Below are 24,978 nucleotides of genomic sequence, written 5' to 3' on the forward strand. Positions count from 1 at the left end.
GGATAAGAAAATAGGAGAAAGCTGTAAACAGCCCTTTCAATAATTGATAGAAAATAATTTGTGAGAACAAGGATGATGAACTATCCTCAGTTGTTCTGAATCTTCAGATCGCCACTAGATCGCCTCTTACCAAGGAGGCCTCAAGGCCACTTCTTGGCTGGTGCAGGAGCAGCAATGGAAGGATTTGATGGGGCTGCATAGAGATTGGGTGGAGGTCCGATAGTCACTCCACATGCAGAAGCTTTCTACTTGGCATTACAATTATAAGTCTGGCCTGCACTGTAATGTTTCTGAAATCAGGTGGACTGCCCCAAGTGGCCAAACTCTAGGATATCAGGAACTAGGCTGTCAGGCTGAGGGATCTGAGATTGTGGTGGAGTATCTCTCTGTTGTGTCTGGAAAGGAGCATTCAGATAATCTCAGTAATTTACTCTACCAATACTGGCAAGGCCACACCAGGTGAATGAGGTTCATCAAGCAGTTACCTGCTTTCACCTTCCTCAGTAACCTTGGGATTAGGGTAAACCAAGAAAAGTGATAGGCAAATAAGTTTGATGACTTCATGGAAAAGACAGTACTCTTGGTTCCTGGATGCCAGTACCTGCTGGTGTAATAGTGGCATCTCTTGCTTTGGGATGTGGCAAACAGATCCAGAATACAGTGGCCCCATGGGCTGAAAATGTAATTGCTTTTGTCCTTGGTGCAGCTCACATCTGTGGCAGTTAGAGTGAGCACAAATGACCATGTATGTTTAGTTATCCTGACAACCTGGAAGTTGTTCTGATACAATATCCCCATGGTTGGAGATGGCTCAGTCATAAAGCATTTGTGCTTCTTCGGAGAGAGAGCGGGACAACATGCTCCCTTGCCTTTGAATGTGACACATCAAGGTTGTACTGTCTAATTGTGAGGACAGCTTGTCTTACCAACCATGGAAGGAACAACTGCATGCCCAGTGTTATTACTCTTTGCTCCAGGACGCTTATTGGAGCATCTCCTCTGTATCAGACCAGAGCCATTCTGCATATGGACTCCTTATAACTCTGTTGCCACTCCTATCTTTTCTCAAGGGCAGAAAAGGAAGGTCTGCACTGAGCTTCGAGGGAAAACTCCATCACAGCCACACCTGTTTGAAATGTCTTATTACATGGACTCTGATGTCCCAGGATCTAGTCATTTGTACCCATTGAAAATCTAGTTATTGGGACTCATCCTTAGTCTGCAGAACAGTATTAGCCCTAGGTAGGATGACATTTGGCCCAGAAGAGAATTCGACAGTCTGATGGAAAAATTGTATATGCCAAAAAAGGTTTTTGCCATGGCCTGGAATTTTAGCATCTTTTCCTCTGCGGGGGAAAGCTTTTTTTCAATAGTCTTGTATCCAGGATCAGGCCCAATCTGTCAAAGAGACTGATGCAGGTTGGCTATACAGTTCTTTGCCTCTTCCATTGGTGAAGCTTTGATAAGTCAGGAATCCAAGCACAGATGTCCCTTGTGACCCTGATGTCTCAGGAAGTCAGCCACTGGTGCTAGGCACTTTGTAACGGTACAAGAAGACAAATTCAGACTGAAGAGAAAACAATGAGTTGATAGCACTGCCTTGTTTATGAAAAGCAGAGTTATCTTCTGTGATTTCAGTGTATAGGGATGTGGATGTATGTATACTGAAGGTCCAAAGAGCTAAGGTATCACCATTCCTGGAGACACAAAATGGCGTCCTGGAAAGTCACCATAAAAAAGTATTATTTTTTAGGGATCTGTTCAGCTCCCAGAGTTCCAGTATTGCCCTCCACTGTCCCAACTTCTTTTTGATCAGAAAGAACCTGGAGTAAAATTCCCATATGGACAACTACTATTACTACTTTCAATAAGAGAAACATTTCCTGTTGCTGTTCCAGCAGGTATATAAATGATATTCTTTTCTGGGTAGCTGAGAAGGTAATTTCTACACAAATTCTTCTAATTCCCCTGTTCACATCAACTGAAGGACCCAGTGGTCTGCAGTTATGGATTTCGATGCACGAGCAATAAAAGGAGCTTTTTCCACCAACCAGACAAAATCTGGATGGTTGGGTGGAGGCAGGGGCCAGGGGGAGAGGTGTCTAAGAGGGCTAGCTGAAAAAAATCAAGCCCTTATTTGGTTGCCCTGTGAATGTTGGTGCAATGTGTTGCCATAGCTTTGCCAAACACCTCTGGAAAATGAATATCCTTGAAATTAGCTACCTTGTCTGGAAGGGTATTAAAGTATTTTTTGGACCGCAGTATAGAGAGAAACATCCTAGAAATACTTGGGAGAGTCTCAACCTACGAAAAGGAGCCAAGGCAGGATTTCATCATTGTAAAGCTTCTAGCGAAGGAGGTGTATCTGTATCGGTCTGGATGTTCTGTAAAGCACTGTCCATGCCATCATTGTAAAGCTTCTAACGTAGAAGGTGTATCTGGATTGGTCTGGATGTTTTGTAAGGTATTGTCCGTATGCTTCACCTAACAGGGTCTACCCATCCGATGGCATATCTAAGATTTTTGCTTGATCGTCTTGTTGGAGGGGCGTAGAACATAGCCATTCCTATCCCTGCCACCTGTTGATAGCCTACTTTCGAGAAATCACTACTTGTATCAATGACAGTGGCTGTCCCTTTCATTCTAGCCTTGCTCTCCTCACTTATGTGCAGTTTTTGAAACTGCCAAAATAAGTAAAAAAAGGTTTTCGACTCTCACATCCTTCTCCATATTTGCAATTTTTAAGTTTAACCAGACAATTACGTTAGTATTAGATTTTTTAACCACCCCTTCTTTCCCTACACCGCATTTAACATTTCTGTGTATTCTGTGAAATATTTTTTCCTGGTAACTATCAGTAAGCTCATGTCCAAAGTTTTTCTGTCATTGTTTCGGTCTTGATGAGTTATCTATTTTTGGTAATTTTATCACAGAGTTGTATATTCAAGAAATTCGTTTTTTGTACCTCGGTTTAAAGAGCATTCATTTTTCAAACCTTGTCAAAGGGCGCCCAATATGTGGCGCAAAACCCAGTGACACACCTGGCAGTATTTAAACCTTTCTGTTTCTGCTAGATTCCTTGTTTTCTTAATTACTTGAAGGGCTTAACATAATTCTCATTCTACTATTTTAATACTTTCTAAGTTTCTCCAACCCCTAAAAAAGTTATCATCAAAGAGTGTTGTTAAGTCTTAATTCCAAAAACAAAAGAATCAAGGGTGAGAGAAAGAAGGAGATGCCTAAACTAGTTGATTCTCTGTACCATATTCCCAATGTAGATTAAATGATGAAGGATGAAAATAGTCCCCAAACTCTGTGCTCTTTCTCCATCATAGGACCTACCAAGTATTAGTCCTGGGAATCTTTGCCCACATTTCTGACACTTCCTACTCCACCATGCAATGTAGTGGGAGCCAGCTAATATTTCAATACATCAGGTAAACCTGAACACCACCTTCTTATCAGCATGTGCAACGATTGGCGATTCATTTTTACTCCATCCTCACATAAAAACTGCCAATGATGCCCTGTACATTTTTCAACAATTTCTGAGGGAGCGGGAGTAACACGTTTAGAAAGAGAAAGAACACTTTTGGCAGTGTCTCCATTTTATTTGCTGATATTCTTTACAAATGAGACAGCCATCCTTTCCTCACCTGTGCTAAGACTGAAGACCTTTTCATATCTCAATTACAAGTGGTTTGAATTCGCAGATATTAGCCACACTATATTTGAGGGGATTTTTACCTCTAAGCACAATTACAAATTCATGTTGCTGACCTAATCAGAGACTGAGATTTTCAGTTTGTTTCATTTCTGAAGGCTGACAGTGAATCCTGAAACACAGTAAACAGTCAGTCAGCACATTGTATGCGTATATGTAAATTCATATGTTTGCTGTCTTATCGCCACCCCACTAGGATTTTTCATTTTTATGTATCCTCCCTAGCAGCAGTTAAATAGAGAGGGCGCACAACAACACAGATGGAGGACAGTCATTGTTTCGGTCATTTTATCAGAGAATGCCTGTGTCTGCAAAGCCACTGAAGAGACGTGTCAATAGCTGAACCACAGAATGCATTATACGAACACCGCAGTGAATCCATCCAAGCTATGGCATTTGTCCACTTTCAGCCGAGCTATGCTGAAAATCACTTCCTCTATTTGTGTGGGTTTATCTAGGAGCTCTATCTGGTGAGAACTTTGGACTGATCTACATATGACAATCTCATACATTACTCTCCACTGCCATGCAAAGACATGAGAAGAAAGTCTTTAAGACTTCTGCATGTTCTTGGTAAGATATTTTCATTTCCCCTTGTGCATATTAGATTGTGCTAATTCTCTCTATTATAATTTCTGCTCTAAGTTTGCAGGCTAGTAATTGGACAGCTTTGTCCACCATGATGTACTGCTTCTGTTTAAGTATCATTAAAGCCAACTGAGTGTGATCTAGACCCAAAGCTTTGACTTGAGCTTTCGTGGCTATCACCCTAGACCAAATCTGTTAGTAGCACACCCTTTTGTGAATACCCACCAAATATTGAAATTGTTTTTCTAATCACTTTCTTAATTCTTGCTGCTCTTAATTTAGAATATAGCGAGTGTCTCCCTTGTTTGATGAATTTAAGTCATCCCTAATGACAAGTTATTCCTACGGTTTTCATATTATTTTCATCTAAACTTGAGCAGATACAACCCCTGATCTCTTTTTTGTGTGTTTCATCCTGAAGGACTCTAGCCCACAGTTGCCAGCATGTATCTATATGTTGTTAGGTATGCATCGAAAACAGCAGCAATATCGAGCAATGTTCTTATGAAGTTACCTGACCTATTTCCAAGTTAGACAATCTTTTTTCACTAACGGAGTTTCCTGACACAATCATGTTGATGAATGGGTTTAGGGAGTGCTGCCCATCATGAAATATTGGGACGTAGCGCCAACCTCCAATCGTGGCATCTCTGCCTTCCATCGAGCTGCCCTTCTGGTCGTTTTCAGAGGCTAAGAAAGCCCGTCCTCACACCCCTACCCTATCCTACCTCTGCACCATGAGCTGTGGGCAGCAATAGAGCGAAGCAGTAGGCTAGCACTCTCCTCATTCACTCCGCGCCTTGCTTCAGCATTGATATGACGCCACACAGAGTACATGTAGCAGCATGGTCAGGACTTCTCCATCTGCTAGCCCCTCTAGCTCCAAAGCTTCTGGTTGCGCAGGCCACTGCGCATCTCCCACGATCTGGTAGGCACCGTGACAGCAGTTCCAAACCTCTGACATGTGCATGCCACTGGAATCAAGCAACACCATCCAGTGGATTAACTCCTGTTTATGTACAATATTTAAACAAAGGTTGAGGGTCAAAGGAGTGAAAATCCACAGTCACAATGGGGTTACAGCGGAAAGCACAAAGAGAGTGATCTATTCCATACCCCATCCAGCTACTTCTTTGTGTGCTTCTAATGTTTTAGTAAATGGAAACATATGTCATACAAGTATACAGCTGTCAGAAAGCAACCTTTCATGATACCGGACCCTCACTTGAAAGTGACTGACATTCAGTATTGGCACCTCCTTTATGTCCTTTCTGTGGACGATAAATCAGACAGAGTACACTCCTTTCACAATCTCATGGATTTATTTTTTTCATTTGTGCTCTTTATTTCCTCTGGAATTAGTGGTCACTGTTTCTTTTTAGATCAACCAGAACTAAGACAATGTGCTTAGAAGTCCACTAATGTTTGTCCATGTGCGGGGACAAATCTACATGAGATTCATCACTTTCGTATACGATCCATTCCCTGTGCCATCTCTGCCTTTCAATTTACTGATTTCTTTATCTGTTCTATATGCTGAGGGCTTGTGGGTAATTGGGCTTTAGATAGAGATTATGATTAGTAACTTTGCAGTATGTTCGAAAAGGCTATTGGTGCAATTCTGGTATCTGAAATGATTAGTTGACACTTTTTAAAGGGTTCTAGGTGTCCCACGTACCGTAGTATGTGTTCCTTGTATATTTTTTCATGTTATTTGAAGCCAGTCCTACGGTGACACATCTAGCTTACATTCTACCAAGTTCCGAGAACTCAATGGTTTTATTGATAAAAATATTCTGAGGGTAATACGATCTCCACTGCCTTAGTGCCATGTTCTTGAGGAATATGTCGTCTCGCTAGTAGCTTGTCCCACTGTGCTCAATCACAATGCCCCAAAGGAGGGTATGCCTAAGCAATTCTTGTTGTATGGAGAAGCTGCAACTGTTTCCCAGCAACTACTTCCAATTTGTTGCTTTTCTTTCACAGGGGAAAGACCTTGATGCAGCTCCCGTATTAAAAGATGTTTTGTAGGCCAATTCATGGTCACTTCAAACCTCCTAAGGGCAATCACATATAAATACAAGTGGTAAGGTTAGTTTGCCTTTGTGAAAATTCCTTAGGATTCATGTCTGGGAAAGCATATCAGGTATCAACTACTGGCCTTTCACTATTAGCTTCAGAGAGGACATAGCTATGGGCACGTTACATAATTTCTAGAAGCATTTCTACTGTGTAGGAAGTTGGCTCTGTATGTACTATTTCAAAGTAAGAAATATCATGCACAGAGTCCAAGGGTTCCCCTAAGATGTAAGATAGTGGCAAAAAGAGATAATTCTAATGCTCTATTTTGTGGTAGTGTGGTCGAGCAGTAGGCTTATCAGAGGGTAGTGTTAAGCATTTGTTGTACACACACAGGCAATAAATGAGGAACACACACACAAAGACAATTCCAAGCCAATAGGCTTTTATATAGAAAAATATATTTTCTTAGTTTATTTTAAGAACCACAGGTTCAAGATTTACAAGTAATACTTCAAATGAAAGGTATTTCACTTAGATAACTTAGGAACTTTGAATCAGCAAAATAGCATGTACAGTTTTCACAAAAATGGCAATAAGCTATTTTAAAACTAGACTGTGCAATTTTCAACAGTTCCTGGGGGAGGTAAGTGTTTGTTAGTTTTGCAGGTAAGTAAACCACCTACAGGGTTCAAAGTTGGGTCCAAGGTAGCCCACCGTTGGGGGTTCAGGGCAACCCCAAAGTTACCACACCAACAGCTCAAGGCCGGTCAGGTGCATAGGTCAAAGTGGTGCCCAAAACGCATAGGCTTCAATGGAGAAGACGGTGCCCCGGTTCCAGTCTGCCAGCAGGTAGGTACCCGCGTCTTCAGAGGGCAGACCAGGAGGGTTTTGTAGGGCACCGGGGGGGCACACAAGTCAGTACAAAAAGTACACCCTCAGCGGCACGGGGGCAGCCGGGTGCAGAGTGCAAATAGGCGTCGGGTTTGCAATGGAGTTCAATGGGAGACCCCGGGGTAGCCACCACCTGGGCAAGAGAGGACCACCTGGGGGGTCGCTTCTGCACTGGAGGTCGGATCCTTCAGGTCCTGGGGGCTGCGGGTGCAGTGTCTTTACCAGGCGTCGGGTTCTTAGAAGCAGGCAGTTGCAGTCAGGGGAGCCTCTGGATTCCCTCTGCAGGCGTCACGGGGGGGCTCAGGGGGGTCAACTCTGGCTACTCACAGGGTCGCAGTCGCCGGGGAGTCCTCCCTGTAGTGTTGTTTCTCCGCAGGTCGAGCCAGGGGCGTCGGGTGAAGAGTGCAAAGTCTCACGCTTCCGCCGGGAAACGTGTTGTCTTTAAAAGTTGCTTCTTTGTTGCAAAGATGTTTCTTCTTTGGAGCAGAGCCGCTGTCCTCAGGAGTTCTTGATCCTTTTAGATGCAGGGTAGTCCTCTGAGGCTTCAGAGGTTGCTGGACCCTGTGGAACGCGTCGCTGGTGCAGTTTTTCTTGAAGTGGGGAGGCAGGTCGGTATGGTTGGGGCCAAAGAAGTTGGTGTCTCCGTCTTCTCTGCAGGGCTTCAGGTCAGCAGTCCTTCTTCGTCTTCAGGTTGCAGTAATCTATCTTGCTAGGTTCTGGGGGCCCCTAAATACTCAATTTAGGGGTGTGTTTAGGTCTGGGGGTTAGTAGCCCCTGAGGGGAGGGGGGGAACATCCCTAATCCTATTGGGGGAATCCTCCATCTTGCAGATGGAGGATTTCTAAAAGTCAGAGTCACCTCAGCTCAGGACACCTTAGGGGCTGTCCTGACTGGCCAGTGACTCCTTGTTTTTCTCATTATCTCCTCCGGCCTTGCTGCCAAAAGTGGGGCCGTGGCCGGGGGGCGAGCATCTCCACTAGCTGGAGTGCCCTGGGGCGCTGTAACAAAGGGGGTGAGCCTTTGAGGCTCACCGCCAGGTGTTACAGTTCCTGCAGGGGGAGGTGAGAAGCACCTCCACCCAGTACAGGCTTTATTACTAGCCACAGAGTGACAAAGAAACTCTCCCCATGTGGCCAGCAACATGTCTGGGGTGTGGCAGGCGGGCAAAACTAGTCAGCCCACACTGGAAGTCGGTTATGTTTTCAGGGGGCATCTCTAAGATGCCCTCTGGGGTGTATTTAAAAATAAAATGTACACTGGCATCAGTGTGCATTTATTGTGCTGAGAAGTGTGATACCAAACTTCCCAGTTTTCAGTGTGGCCATTATGGTGCTGTGGAGTTTGTGTATGACAGACTCCCAGACCATATACTCTTATGGCTACCCTGCACTTACAATGTCTAAGGTTTTGCTTAGACACTGTAGAGGCATAGTGCTCATGCAGCTATGCCCTCACCTATGATATAGTGCACCCTGCCTTAGGACTGTAAGGCCTGCTAGAAGGGTGACTTATCTATGCCATAGGCAGTGTGTGGTTGGCATGGCACCCTGAGGGGAGTGCCATGTCGACTTAGTCATTTTCTCCCCACCAGCACACACAAGCTGGCAAGCAGTGTGTCTGTGCTGAGTGAGGGGTCTCCAGGGTGGCATAAGACATGCTGCAGCCCTTCGAGATCTTCCCTGGCATCAGGGCCCTTGGTACCAGTTACAAGGGACTTACCTGGATGCCAGGGTGTGCCAATTGTGGAAACAAAGGTACAGGTTAGGGAAAGAACCTGGTTAGCAGGCTTCATCACACTTTCAAATCATAACTTGGCATCAGCAAAGGCAAAAAGTCAGGGGGTAACCATGCCAAGGAGGCATTTCCTTACATACTGTAAATTAGAATGAGTATATTTTCAGAAGACAACAAGGATTACATGAGGCTGTCCAAATACATTCACAATTATAGGTCACTGAATTAACTGTCGAGTGGAAAGAAGCAACTGCGCGAAAATACACAAATTGCTTGTTTCCAGGTGGAAGAGAGCAAGAAGAAAAATCAAATACAGGCATTGTTTAATGCTGTTCCTGCAGAAGAATTCCGGAATCAGAAACAGTCACATTTATGAATAAGAAATTAAGATTCAAAAGCCACTGTCTATATCTGCTTTAAAACATTTAAATGTTGTGCTTAAACGAGAGCATTTACCATGTCAGCAGCACTGGCTCCATTTCCCCATGTCAAAGAAAAAGTTCCATTAACATATCGTGCTTTGCAAGATACATCCTTGAAAAGCTGTTTTAAGGAGGTGGAAGCTGGTAGGTTTATGGTGATCCTCTCATTCACCGTTTTAGGATTGGTAGTATCTTGCACAATGCACAGAACTCGTGGTTCATCAGCAGCATTTTCAATCTGAAATTAAAAGAAGACATTTTATAGTACTGCAACTCAACTGAAAGTGTTAGAAGGCCCTGTTAAAATATAAAAAAAAATAAGAGAATGCGAACACTAAAGGACTTCATGCTCACTACACCTTAAATAGCATACAGGATACAGAAGAACACTGCACATTTCAAATGAATAACAATTACAGTGAATGGTGGCGGACTGATGCCACCCTGGAGCATCCTCTTTTGCAGATATGCAACTGAAGCTCAGCAAGAACAAAGGTTTGAACCAAGATTATACCTTGTGAATCATGCGGTTCAGATTTCAAACTAAATCGTTACATTCAAGTGACACTTCATGCAAAAGATTGTGAAAGCAAAGATGGTGCTTAGATTAAGAAACTTCAAGAATACGATGAGTGGTCTCGCTATATGCTACTTCAGCGGTCTGTCATAAATAGAACTGTATGCAGTACCATAGAGTGGGCTTTGCGTGGGCCTGTTGCTCAGTAATGCAGAATTATTAACCACTGGTTACCAATATTCAAGATTAACAGTTCACAGAAATTCGATTTTGTATCCTTTTTAACATCACTCCAACTTGAACAATGTGTGCTACACGGGGAAATATTTTGGAGGACATCAAAGAGTATGTCATATTTGGTGCAGATAGGTCAAACGGTTCAAAAGTTATAAAGAACAAGTTACTTACCGTCGGTAATGCTTTTTCTGGTGGATACACTGACTACCTGTGGATTCCTCACCTTATGAATTCGATCCTTGCGCCAGCATCTGACGGAAAGTCTTCTTCCTAGCTGTCTACGTCGACGAGGACGTCATAATGGCACGGCTCCGCGTGACTCCGTCTGACGTCAACGTGCCAATAAGAGGTCCCCGTCGGCGTACTAACGTCGGTTTCACCTCACTTTTTTCGTGCCTTTAAAGCAAATAGGAGTAAACCGACCATGAACATTGATAAATAATATAGAAGATATACACACACAAAAACCTTGATCATTTAAACAATCCATTCTTATTGAGAGTTGGAATACATAAATATACAAAATAAATAGAGAAAAATCACTATATACATATAAATATACATATATATATATGCGCTTTCATATATATAAATATAAAAATATAAGAATAAATATTAATCTAAATACTGCAAGATAAGAGTGTAACCAGGCAGGTAACGGGAAGGCGGGAGGGACCGTGAGGAATCCACAGGTAGTCAGTGTATCCACCAGAAAAAACGTTACCGAAGGTAAGTAACTTGTTCTTCTGATGGATACAACTTCCTGTGGATTCCTCACCTTATGAATAGAGTCCCAAGCAGTACCGCACTCGGTGGTGGGTGCCCACCTAATTACACTAAGAAAGCTTGCAATACCGAGCGAGCAAAGTGACCGTCCCTCCTCATTTCAGAGTCTATACAGTAATGTTTCACGAAAGTATGGAGGGACGCCCAAGTTGCCACTTTACATATATCCATCAATGGAACTCCCCTCGCCAAAGCCGAGGATGCGGATTTAGCCCTAGTAGAGTGGGCCCGGATACCTTCAGGAGGGACCTTTTTTGCCAAAGAGTAACAGATCTTTATACACAAGATGACCCACCTGGAGAGTGTCCTTTTCTGAACAGCTCTGCCCTTTTGTTGACCAGCATATCCAACAAACAGTTGCTCATCCAAACGAAAGTCTTTAGTTCTTTCGAGATAAAAACTCAGGGCCCTCTTAGGGTCCAACCTATGGAGTCTCCCTGCTTTTTATCCTCCTCCCCACCCGTCTAAAGAAGAAGAAAGTGATATTCTGCCCTAAATGAAAAGGGGTGACAACTTTCGGCAGAAAAGCAGCTCTGGTTTTTAGAACCACTTTATCAGGGAAAAACACAGTGAAAGGAGGCTTAACGGAGAGCGCCTGAAGCTCTCCAATCCTCCTAGCAGAAGTAATCGCGATCAAGAAAACAGTCTTGAAGGCTAAATATCTCAATGGACATGAATGCATGGGCTCGAAAGGCGAACCCATTAAGAATGTTAAAACAAGATTTAAGTCCCACTGAGGCATGTGAAAAGGAGTAGGAGGAAAGCTATTCACCAAACCCTTAAGGAACCTATGTACAATGGGAGACTTGAATAAAGACGGCTGATCGGAAGGCAAAGAAACGCCGACAGAGCTGCCAAATAACCCTTAACTGTAGCTATAGCACAGCCTTTCTTCGCCAAACTTAGAACAAACAAAAGTACATCTGAAAGATGGGCCTTTAAAGGATCTTTTTGGTTCTCTCCACACCACAACACAAATTTTGCCCACCTTCCGGCATAAATAGACTTAGTGGAGTGTCGCCTGGACGATAGTATAACATCCACTACATCCGGTAGGAGAGAAAAAGAACTCAGGTTGCCCCGTTCAATCTCCAGGCATGAAGGTGCAGGCTCTGGAGGTGTGGGTGTAGAACCTGCCCCTGCGATTGAGAGAGGAGATCTGCCCTGAGCGGGAGACGGAGCGGAGGACACTGAGAGAGTTGAAGTAGGTCTGTATACCATACCCTTCTCGGCCAGTCCGGAGCTACCAATATGACTTGGGCCCGGTCTTGACGAACCTTACTCAAAACCCAAGGAATCAAGGGTATGGGGGGAAATGCGTAAAGCAACTGGCCGTTCCAGGACATCTGAAACGCGTCCCCAATGCCCCTTGCATCGGATACTGGAGGCTGCCGAATAACGAGCAATGCGCGTTCTCCCGAGTGGCAAATAAATCCACCTGAGGAGCACCCCACATCTCGAAGATGTGGAGGACTAGAGCCGGATGGAGACGCCACTCGTGATCTAATGAGAAGTGACGACTGAGAACATCCGCACGTACATTCAACACTCCGGCCAAATGATTTGCCATCAAGCAAATCTGATGGTCCTGAGCCCAGGACCAGAGTCGTAGGGCTTCTCGGCAAAGAAGATACAACCCCACTCCTCCCTGCTTGTTTATTTACCACATCGCGGTAGTGTTGTCCGTCAGGATCTGAACTGACTGACCGCGAATTGAAGGGAGGAAGGCCTTGAGAGCCAAACGTACATCCCCAATTCCAACAGATTGATATGCAACATCTGCTCCACTGGAGACCAACGACCCTTGATCTCCAGGTCCCCCAGATGAGCTCCCCACCCTAGAGTGGAAGCATCAGATATCACTGTGGCCACCGGAGGTGGTAGTGAAAACGGTTTTCCTTGGGAAAGGTTGCCGTCCACTGTCCACCAATGAAGATCCGCTACAGCGTCCCTGGAGATCTTTATTGAATCCCTGAGATCCCCCTTGTGCTGGAACCACTGTCTGCGGAGACACCACTGAAGAGCCCTCATTTGCCAGCGAGCAAGAGTGACCAACAGAATGCAAGAAGCAAATAGACCTAGCAGGCGTAAGACTTTGAGGACTGGAACTGCCGCTCCTCCTTGAAACAAAGTAATCAGCGCCTGAATGTCCCGTACCCGCTGAGGCTAGGCCCAAAACCTTGTCGTGTCCAATATTTCCCCTATGAACAGAAGGCGTTGAGGGCTCCAGGTGAGATTTGGGTACGTTCACCGAAAAACCCAGATCGAACAACAACTGCGTTGTCATTCGCAGATGAGACAACACAATCTCTGGAGACTTGGCTTTGATCAACCAATCGTCCAGGTAGGGAAAAACCGCTACCTCCCTCTTTCTGAGATGTGCGGCAACAACTGCCATCACCTTTGTGAAGACCCGGGGTGCTGAAGTAAGACCAAACGGGAGGACCGCAAACTGGTAATGTTGCGATCCCACCACAAAACGGAGATACTTCCTGTGCGACTTGATTATGGGAACATGAAGGTACATGTCCTGCAAGTCGACAGACACCATCCAGTCTCCTTTGTTCAACGCCAACAGCACCTGCGCTAGGGTCAGCATTTTGAATTTTTCCTGCTTGAGGAACAAATTCAAAATCCTCAAGTCTAGGATCGGGCTTAGACGACCGTCCACTTTGGGAATCAGGAAATATCTTGAATAACACCCCTGACCCCTTTTCTGCAACGGTACCAACTCTATAGCGCCCTTTGCCAAATTGACTACAACCTCCTGTTGCAACAACAGAAGATGTTCTTCTGAACAAAAGGAGGGGCGGGGAGGGAAGGGAGGAGGAAACTCCTGAAAGGGGAGAGCATAGCCCTTTTCCACAATTCCTAGCACCCACGAGTCTGTTGTAATTGACCTCCATTGCTGCAGAAAAAGACTCAATCTTCCCCCTACAGGAGAAGTGTGACTGATAAAGTGGGGAAAACTAGGGCTGCTTCTGCTGTTGTCCACCAGAGGAGGATGAAGAAGAAGAGAGCTGCTGGGCTGGACCTCTAGCCCTACCCCTACCTCGCCCTCTGAAGGCATGATAGGGCGGGTTGGCAGGTTGTTGGGCATAAGATTGAGACCTACGAAAGGCAGAACCTCTAGCAAACCCTCGAAACCTACGAAAAGGCCTGTACAATGTAGCAGAAGGGGTCTGCAAACCCAGGGACTTAGCTGTAGCCCGACAGTCCTTAAACCGTTCAAAGGCAGAGTCTGCCTTGTCCCCAAACAGCTTTTCCCCATCAAATGGAAGGTCCATTAAAGTGGATTGTACATCCGACGAGAAGCCCGAAGACCTTAGCCAGGCATGCCTTCTCGTAGCCACCGATGTTCCCATGGCCCTGGCAATAGAATCTGTAGTATCCAGGCCAGATTGAATAATCTGCTGTGCAGCAGCTTGCGCATCCAAGAAAAGGGCTCCAAAAGATTTTTTCACTTCCTGTGGCAGATCTTTTTCCATCTCCTTAGCAGAGTCCATTAGGGCATGAATGTATCTGCCTAGCACACAAGTGGAATTGGTAGCTTTCAGGGCCATGCTGCAAGAGGAGAAAATGTTCTTCGAGGATTGCTCCATCCTCTTGGATTCTCTGTCTGTTGGAACACCAAGGAATGTACCAGGGGCAGGTTTTGCAGAACATGATGCCTGAACCACCAAACTCTCCGGAGTCGGGTGACAAGATAGAAAAACTAGATCTCCTGGGGCACTCCTATGCCTTCTCGCCACTGCCCTGTTCACCGCAGGAGATGTCACCGGCTTTTTCCACAGGTCCATAATAGGCTCAGTCAAAGCCTCATTAAAAGGCAACAAAGGGTCAGCACTGGAGGAAGAAGGATGAAGAACCTCTGTGAGCAGGTTAGTCTTAACTTCTGCCGTGGACAAAGGCAAATCCAGATAGTCAGCTGCCTTCCTCACCACAGCATGGAAAGAGGAGGCCTCCTCAGTAAACTCCCCCGGAGAAGCAATGTCCCACTCCGGGGAAGTATCCAAACCACTTGCAGTGGCAAGTCCCTGGAAATCATCAGAAGGCTCTATCTCACCTTCCTCAAGCCTTCTGTATTCCTCTTCCTCCAGAAGCCTCAACGCCTTCCTTCGAGATCTTAAATGAGTCTCCAGAGCTGGCGTCGACAATGACTCCATCGACGCCGATGATCTCAGAACTTGAACCGGTTACGGAAGGCTCCCAGATTCAACCGGCGCCGGCCCGAAGTCGGCAGATGACCTCCTCGACACCAAATGTACAGAAGGAGATGGAGCCGTTCTGGATGAGGCCACCAATGACGCCGGATGGCGCGGAGAAGGAGTCGGACGAGAAGCCGACGGATCCACGGTCCCAGGCGAAGGACTCCTGCCAGGGAAAACCCCCGGCGCCGAACCACCAGGCTCTGTATGGCAGAAGGGCATGATGGAGCAGCCCTGTACGACGCCGGCGAGCCCAAATTGAATGCCAATAGCCCCGTGGGACCCGCCGGTGCACCAGCAGGGGCCATGGTTTGAAAAACAGCATACATCGCATTCAAAAATGCGGCCGGATCTGTCCCTGGAATCGGGAAAGCTGGGTACTGCTGTGTAGACATCTGGGGAACATCAGGATCCCTCGGCGCCGGTGACAACCCCGGACTCTCCGGCTGAGGCGTGACTCATCTCCCACATCTTCTGGCGCCATGACGAACGAGATCTCGACCTCGAACGACTCCTCGATCGGCTCCGCTCCGAACGGCACAGAGAGTCATGACGGCGCAGAGAGTCATGATGACGCCGCTTCTTATGTTTTTTGGGAGAAGCATGGGAAGAAACCTTCTTGTGTTCCTTCTTTGCCTTGGCCAAGAAGAGCTTTGCTTCACGTTCCTTCAGAGCTTTCGGATTCATGCTCTGGCACGAAGAACACCCTTCCACATCATGCTCGGAGCTTAAACACCAAATACAATCCGAATGGGGGTCGGTCACTGACATCCGACCCCTGCATTCCCTACACGGCTTAAACCCGGACTTCTTCGGAGGTGACATTGTAACTTCCAGAGATCGCTACAGTAACCAACGGGCCAGGAGAGTCGAATGCACAGAAAAAGGAAAAACTGACGTTAGTACGCCAACGGGGACCTCTTATTGGCACGTTGACATCAGACGGAGTCACGCGGAGCCGTTCCATTATGACGTCCTCGTCGACAGCTAGGAAGAAGACTTTCCGTCGGATGCTGGCGGATGCTGGCGCAAGGATCGAATTCATAAGGTGAGGAATCCACAGGTAGTTGTATCCATCAGAAAGGATTGTTTTTTTCTTGATTAACTCTGAAACAGCCAAATGCATGTTCAGTGAATTTCTAATGGCACAGAAGAATTTCAGTGATTCACTTTCTTTTCTGCTTTGTTCAAAATCTATTCAGCCATTTGGTAAATATAAGACAAAATGTAAGTGTTCAGTGTACATCTCAAACTTTTGTTATATTGGAAAAAGCCCACTAGCTTGCACCTAAATCAACATGTGTGACCTATCGGACCACAGTGCGCATGTACGACACTTTATAAATATAAATCCTTATTGGACCCACACAAATGTTTCCTTCCAATCTTTGAATATTGGGAGAAAAACAACTTAATATAATACAAAAAATTTTAAAAACCAAAAGCAGCAAGTGAAGGAGACTTAATGCCTGAGGTGGGAGGTTGAGAAAAAAAAATACATCTTTTCCTCCAACTGCCATGGCCTGGCCCAGATAATAATACTCGTCCCCTTTACTGGCACAAGGGCATGGAGCGTTAAATTACTTCTTCATCCCTTCACCCTCCCAAGCCTTGCCCAAGGGCTAAGTAGGAAAGAACCGAGTCCGTGCTCTCCCATCATTGAGGACGTTTGGGGGTAGGGACTATACTATTCCAAATTTAAGACAAGCATTTCCAATGCAATGGGTCTTGCATTTGCTCAAGTTAGAGCTATTAACGTTGTAAATTCCTAACTGGACTTTTCTTGCCACAAATTGAAAAGGAAAAGTAAAACAGTTGACATAAGCAAGCCGATTCAAAGCACTACAGCCGCCATGAGCATGAAGGAGACACAAAAGTAAAAAAAAAAAGTTTGCTTGCAGTTAAACATATCTGCATTTATCTATGTGACAGGGTCAGTGTCCATGCAGGAACAAAACCACCCCACGGAGGGACAAACGTATAGCATTTACCAATGATAACAAAAGTATTTTTGAAAGGTAAGCCCATGAACAAGTGATAGTGATGGGTGTGAGGTGGGCATTGCTAAAAGCACACAGAGAGATTACAACAGGTCATTCGCTTGCGCTCTTTACCTAAAAAAGGGGGCGGGGGCAATCCATTTACTCACCGGCTTCTTTGGTGGCTTGCAGTAGTGTAGATGTCAGAGACACACATTCTCCTGCATCTTGACTAATTAGGAACAGAGCGATCAGAGGCAGACAATGACATACTTCTCTGCCTGGAGCGGGCTGATGCTGAACCCCTCCTCTGTGGCCTGCAAGAATGGGTCAGTTCTACAAAAGGTCAAAAGGGTCAAAAGTTCCTTCTTCTCCACACCCAGGAGTTTTCCTTTCTTTCTCTTTTTATATCTCCTAATGTTCGGAAGAGACTCTTTTTATATTATCAACTGAGTCCGGGGATTGAGATGTTTAAAAAAAAAAAAAAAAACACTATTGTCACACTCAATTTACAAAAATATATAGCTGTAAACAAGGTATTTTATACAATTCTTCTTCTTTGAAAAGTGGGTCACCAGATGCTAGTGTATAACAGACGAGAGGCAGAGCAGCAAATACTGAGCACCTGTAAGGACAGTAGCAGCGGGAACAGGTCAGCACATTAAGGCTCTGGGGGAAAGGGGTACACAGATGGGCTTGAAGGGACCGGATGGTACATAAAGAGGATCCAGGGGCGAGGCAGGGTGGCAAACAGAGGGGTGACAGGAAAAGGTGAGACACAAAGGGGCAGCTACACAGGCAGAGACACAGAAGGGTATGCAGGGGAAAGAGGGCACACAGTAGGCCAGCAGAGCACACTTGGGCCCCTGAGGTGAGTGCTACAGCACATTAAGCAGCAGCAGGGTGTCAGAGAACAGAGTTGGGGTAGAGTAGGGGAGGTCGGGCAGACAGAAGCTGTAGAAAGTTGGGGGCGCAGAGGGAATAATGGGGCATGAAGCGGTTGCATGGTATGGGGGGGATGGGGGAGGAGGGAAGAAGGTTGCACACAGAAGGACTGGAGGCACAGAGATGCTGAAGGGCCTTGGGACCTAACAGTATGACACACAAAGGGCTACCTGTGGATAGGTAGAGAAGTTCACAGGGGCTAAATGGACACACTGATGGGCAAAAGGGGCGGGAGCACAAAGAGGGGGAAAGTGACAAATAGGGACTGCAGGAGGGTTGAGGCAAACTCCAAGCAGCAGGAATCCAGGAGCATCAATCAAAATCAATCAAAATGCATTTGTATAGTGCTGGGATGCTATAGCAGAACTGTCCCGGCGCTCAAATCAGCCAATGAGAAGGAACTGGATCAGTAGGCCTAATCTTGATCAAAGACCCATGTATTTAGTTACTTTTTAAAGCCGTGCACTGACTGAAGCATGCAAAGTTCGAGTGGTAAGGAATTCCAAAACGTCCCCGTCAGTACTGTTATAGACCTCCCTCCATGTCGAACATAAGCCAATCTAGGAACACGCATCAGCCGGAGGTTACTGGAGTTCAAAGATCTCTCTTGCTGGTACAGACCGAGTCTGTTTCTCAAATAGAGCAGACCTCTGCCTTCAAGGGCTCTAAAAGATGGGATGAGGGCCTTCCATTTAATGTTAACAGATGAGCTGCAGGGTTGTAGACAAGCATACAGAGGAAGAAACAAGAACAGGAGTGAAACTGGAAACACAGCGGTGGAGGAGGCAGGGTCACACATAGGGAAGTCAAGGGGCTGGGGGACAAATAAGGGTTGCATGGGAGGGAGCGGACACAGGTGTAATAGAGAGAGAGGATACATGCACCATCATATGCGAACAGACACTAACACTGCCACCGTCATACACAGGCCTCCTCGTGGTCACACATGAGAACACTAGTCATAAAAAAGTCTAGATTACAAACATCCTAACTCAACATACCTACCATCATACAAGTGCACAACCAACATCCTACACCAACCCTCATTATGTCCATGCAACGAATATCAAGACCAACATAATTACTATAGTACATTAAGAGAGGCAACATCATACATCCACACAACAACCACCATACATCAACACACACATCATTATACTTGTAAAGAACCAAGATTGTTTGCCAAACATCCATCAACATCCATCCACATGACACTCTTTGAAACATACAATAATTGCCATGAAACACCGTAGAAATTGAAAACGTAAGTTGAAGGGGAGATAAGGCTGACTGACTAATAGGGTAACAGTGGCTCCACCACAAAATTTAACAAGTCATGAAATAATTCAGTTAAGGAGCTACATTCACCTAGTGTCTCAAGCCAACATTTTAAGTCAACTGTAACTCCCACTGTAGCATTTGCACTTCACAAAGTAACACTCCACACAATATATAACATCATTATTACAACGTATGTCATCACCCCACCATTTATACATCCACTCTTTCAACAATCACACCATTATATGCACATAAAACCTTCTTCAATTCTGCATCCACACACAAGCATATGACAACACACTAACCATAATACAGTCGAAGTACATCGCAGGAAAGACCCCTAAACAAAAAAAAGCTAGAATCTAGAAAACAGAAGGCAGGCCACGGACAGATAACCCTGTGAATAAAGTCACTGAGGTCATGCACAAGAATCATCAAGATGGTGATTCATCTATAGGTTTTCCACACTACGTACCAAACTCTGGAAGACACAATAAATGGATTATAAGGAAAATACTTCAGGCATGAGGTGGTGCAGGTGTCAATTATTGATTAATTTACAGCATCTGATGTGGGGTCTTCCTCAATGAGGGCACACAAATAAACAAGGTACTTCAGAAACGCCTTTTCTGGTAGATACTATCTAACCGCAGATTCCTTATTTTAGACAGACTGGTTCGGAAAATCTTGAGCTGGACTGGTTGGTGGTGTTGAAGGCTCCATGTCGACACCATCCGCATAAGATGGGACATGAGGGGTACCTACATAGGCTCCACCCCAGCACACTACCAGTTTCTTTTGTGACATATTCCACAGACGCAGTCAACTCAGAATGGTTGTGACCTGTGTGCAGAATTTAATAGAGATCTTCTAGAATAAAGAGCTTAGTCTGCAGAGTGGGGACGAAGGGCGGGTCAGAAAGGTATCCATGGTTAGATAGAGTTTCTGCCAGAAAAGGTCTTACTGAAGTTAAGTAATTGTTTTCCTCTGAAGAGACTTCTAACTGTAGATTCCTTACTTTAGAACAGATGCCAAAACAATACCCTCCCCAGAGAAGGGACTTCAAACTCAATCATACCAAAAAGTCCTTTAGAGCCAACTGGGCAAATTGCCCATCTTGACGGACCTGATCGTTCAGAGCATGGTATTCATGAGCGTATGAAGCAATACCCAAATTGCCTTTCCTGGACATATGCCAGGTGGCTATCTGCATGCCCACAAAGTAGTAAATAAAGTAGAAAAATAGAGAAGTCAACGTCTTATTGAAGAAACCAACAGCGGATCCCAACACCCTCTATAACTATAGACCCATCTTGCGCCTGCCTTTTCCAGCTAGTCATGGAGGAAGCCATCAATATCCATCTTGTAGACCACCTAGAATTCCTTCAACTCCTAGAGAAATCTCAATTTGGTTTTCACACCAACCACAGAACAGAAACAGCCCTCATTGCGGCCACCGATGACATCAGAAGCATCCTCGACCGAGGAGAAACACCCACACATCCTTCTTGAACTCTCCGCAGCTTTCGATATGGTCTCCCACAACTCACTCATGTAAAAGCTTCTGCATTTGAGTATCTTCAGACCAGCCATCAAGTGGATAGCCTCCTTTCTCATGGACAGAGCTCAACAAGTTAGACCCCACCCCCACACCTCAGAACCCAAGAAATTAATCTGCAGAGTTTTTCAAGGATAGTCACCCAGCCAGCCACTCTTCAACATCTACATGACGCTCCATGCGGAGATCGTGAGAGCTCACAACATTAACAAAGTATCCTACGCAGATGACACAGTTCCTCCTCTCCCACATTGAGTCACCGCCAAAGCAAAATTTACCAACTACATGAACAACATTGCCTCCAGCTCAACACAGACAAAACAGAAGTGGTTATCTTTGGCAACATCAACTCACCCTGGGATGCCTCTTGGTGGCCCTCAGAACTTAGCCCCCCACCTATCTGTGCAGGCCATGTCAAGAACCTCGGGATCATCCTTGACACCAAACTCTCCATGAGCAGCCAGATCAACACAGTCACCTCATCATGCCTCCATATCCTGCGAAAGCTAGGCAATATTGTCAAGGGGATCTCGCTCAACTCCAGATGAACAGTCACTGAGGCTCAACAATCTCGACTGGCTCCCCGTCCAGTAAAGATGCAACTTCAAGCTACTCACCCAAGCCTCCAAAGCTCTCTACAACACTGGTCCAGAGTACCTCAACCACAGCCTCAACCTCTACCAACCCACCAATCACCTTTTATCTGCATCCCAAGAAACAGCACACCATCCTTACATCAAGAAGAGCAGAAGCAGAGGACGCTCCTTCTCAGAACTCGCAGCCAAGACTTGGAATGACCTCCTAAAACACCTCGAACCTCCCCCTCCCTAATGGATTTCCAAAGGAACCTTCAAACATGGGTCATCCAGGCAAAACAGGCATGATCTCTCTCCCCCCCACCCCCCTCCCCCACTCCTGGATACCTTCACAGGTGATTAGCCGTGCTTTACTAATCCATATAACATAACAAAGTAGCGAGCCTTGGCTATTGTGAAGTGAGCCCTCAAGGCTTCTGGAGGCTGCTTTTTTGCTAATATGTAGCAGATTTAAAAGCAGAACACCATCCATCTAGAGAAAGTCATTCTTAGCACTGCCTTGCCCTTCTTTGCTCAAGTGAAGCCAATGAAAAGCTGATCGTCCAGTCAGTTTTTATAGCAATTGTACCAAAGAAGACTAAGAGCTCTCTTTGGATATAAGAGATGGAGCCTCTCTTTCTCCTTAGAGGGGTGAGGTTGGACCTGGCCCTCTCTTTAAGGTCACCCTAAACTTTCTGCCTTCCCCTAAACTATTTTTGCTGAATTTGTTTTGTTGGCCTTAGGACTCGGTCCCTGCTAATCAGTGCTAAATTGCTTGTGCTCACTCCCTAAAACATGACAAAAATTGGTCTACACCTGATTGCCATATTTAATTCCCTTAATAAATCCCTAGTAAAGTGGGTCTGTAGCACGTATTGTGCCACCAACTTGAGAAGCCCATTACAACACGTCTCAGGCCTACCACTGCAACCTGAATGCAGTTTTAAATGGCCAATTCGAGTTGGCAAAATAACTCCTTTGCCAAGCCTTAAGCTCCACTTTCATTGCATGTCACTGCTAAAGTAGGCCCTATCTAGCCCAAAGGGCAGGGTGATGTAATTACAAGGCTGGGCATGTCGTTTTAAGTTTTACATGTCCTAGTTGTAAAACACTCCTAAATGATGTATTGTATGTTTTTGCTCACTACTATGAAGCTAACCTCTCCCATAGGATAACATTGGGTTGCCTTATTGCATTCAATAAGTGCTACCTTTTGATTGGGAAAGGTCAAGGGTTCATGTTAGGTGTTTGAGAAATTGTAATGTAAAACTATTTAATAGTAAAGTCGGATTTTAAGTTACAATTATGAAAATGCCACTTTTAGAAAGTTGGCAATTTCCTGCCTTAACTATTTGGTGTCTGCAGCCTATTCCTGGGTCTCATGGCTAGGGCTAATAAGCAGTTAGACTTATTTATTCTTCCCAGACAGCCCCACAATAGAGGGATCAAGTTGCCTGGATGGACCATCTCTGGCAGGATGGAGGGCGGAGCTGGGCACAATCCCACTTGCTACTGAATAGGTAGTGCCTTGCCTTCACACAAAGGACTTGTCACTACTGCATTGCTCATGCAGCCAGCTGTGGAGCCAAGGCAGAGGAGGCAGGAAATGTCAGGTAGTTGTAAAAGGAATTTTCAATAAACTTCCCCCACTTTAAAGAAGGCACCGGTATAAAAATAGGACCCTCAAACCCACTCTTCAATTCTGTAGGAGGCTGGCCTGGCTTGTAGTGGGTACCAGAGGTACTTACACCTTGTGCCAGGTCCAGTTATCCCTTATTAGTGTAGAAGAGGTGTTTCTAGCAGCTTAGGCTGATAGAAGGTAGCTATGGCAAAGCAGCTTAGGCTGAACTAGGAGACATGTAAAGCTCCTACTATACCACTGGTGTCATATGCACAATATCATAAGAAAACACAATACACAGATATACTAAAAATAAAAGGTACTTTATTTTTATGACAATATGCCAAAAGTATCTCAGTGAGTACCCTCAGTATGAGGATAAGATATATACACAAGATATATGTACACAAACCAAAATTATGCAAGTAATAGCAAAAGGAAGTAATGCAAGCAATGTAAAGTTACAGTAGATTGCAATAGGAGCACATAGGGGCAACACAAACCATATACTTCAAAAGTGGAATGCGCACCACGAATGGACCCCTAACCTATGTGAGCTTGTAGAGGGTCGCTGGGACTGTAAGAAAACAGTGAGGGTTAGAAAAATAGCCCACCCCAAGACCCTGAAAGGTAGGTGTAAAGTGTACCTACTACCCCCAGAGAGCACAGAAGTTGTGATAGGGGGATTCTGCAAGGAAGACAAACACCAGCAATGCAACAACAGTGGATTTCCGGACCTGAGTACCTGTATGACAAGGGGACCAAGTCCAAGAGTCGAGACAGTGTCGAGAGTGGGCAGGAGCCCAGGAAATGCCAGCTGAGGGTGCAAGGAAGCTGACACCGGGTGGAAGAAGCTTAGAGTTCTGCAAGAATGAAGAGGACTAGGAACTTCCCCTTTGGAGGATGGATGTCCCACGTCGTGAAGAAGCTTGCAGAGGTGTTCCCACACAGAAAGACCGCAAACAAGCCTTGCTAGCTGCAAGGGTCGCGGTTAGGGTTTTTGATGCTGCTGTGGCCCAGGAGGGACCAGGATGTCGCCACTTGGATGAGGAGACAGAGGGGGCGCCCAGCAAGTCAGGGAGCCCTCACAGAAGCAGGCAGCCCCCGCATAAGTACCTGAACAGGCAATTGGAAGAAGAGTGAACCGGAGTCCACGCAAAGTCACAAAAGGGAGTCCCACGACGCCGGAGGACAACTCAGAAGGTTGTGCACTGCAGGTTAGAGTGGACCCAGGCTTGGCTGTGCACTAACGAAATCCTGGAAGAGTGCACAGGAGCCGGAGCAGCTGCAAATCACCCGGTACCCAGCAATGCAGTCTAGGGTGGGGAGGCAAGGACTTACCTCCACCAAACTTGGACTGAAAAGTCAATGGACTGTGGGACTCACTTGGACAGAGTTGCTGAGTTCCAGGGACCACGCTCGACGTGCTGAGAGGGGACCCAGAGGACCGGTGATGCAGTCTTTTGTTGCCTGCGGTTGCAGGGGGAAGATTCCGTCGACCCACGGGAGATTTCTTCAGAGCTCCTGGTGCAGAAAGGAGGCAAGCTACCCCCAGAGCATGCACCACCTGGAAACAGTCCAGAAAGCCGGCAGGATGAAGCAATACAAGGTTGCTAGTAGTCGTCTTGCTACTTTGTTGCGGTTTTGCAGGCGTCCTGAGCAGTCAGCGGTCAATCCTTTGGCAGAAGGTGAAGAGGGAGATGCAGAGGAACTCTGGTGAGCTCTTGCATTCGTTATCTGGTGAGATCCCCAAAGCAGAGACCCTAAATAGCCAGAAAAGGAGGTTTGGCTACCTAGGAAGGAGGATTGGCTACCAAGAGAGGTAAGAGCCTATCAGAAGGAGCCTCTGACGTCACCTGCTGCCACTGGCCACTCAGAGCAGTCCAGTGT

At 45.7% G+C, this 24,978-nt stretch overlaps 1 protein-coding gene across 3 annotated transcripts in view; it reads right to left on the reverse strand.

Moving 5' to 3' along the window:
* Window positions 1-24,978, reverse strand: part of USP47 (ubiquitin specific peptidase 47) — a 1,215,141-nt gene that overhangs the window by 1,095,010 nt on the left and 95,153 nt on the right. For all 3 annotated transcript variants that reach the window (XM_069223601.1, XM_069223600.1, XM_069223599.1), the window contains one exon: window positions 9,416-9,619. In XM_069223601.1, coding sequence (XP_069079702.1) covers window positions 9,416-9,619 — 204 coding nt within the window. The remainder of the gene's footprint in view (window positions 1-9,415; window positions 9,620-24,978) is intronic.

Source organism: Pleurodeles waltl, chromosome 3_1, assembly GCF_031143425.1.
Source record: "Pleurodeles waltl isolate 20211129_DDA chromosome 3_1, aPleWal1.hap1.20221129, whole genome shotgun sequence".
Classification (NCBI taxonomy): Eukaryota; Metazoa; Chordata; class Amphibia; order Caudata; family Salamandridae; genus Pleurodeles; species Pleurodeles waltl.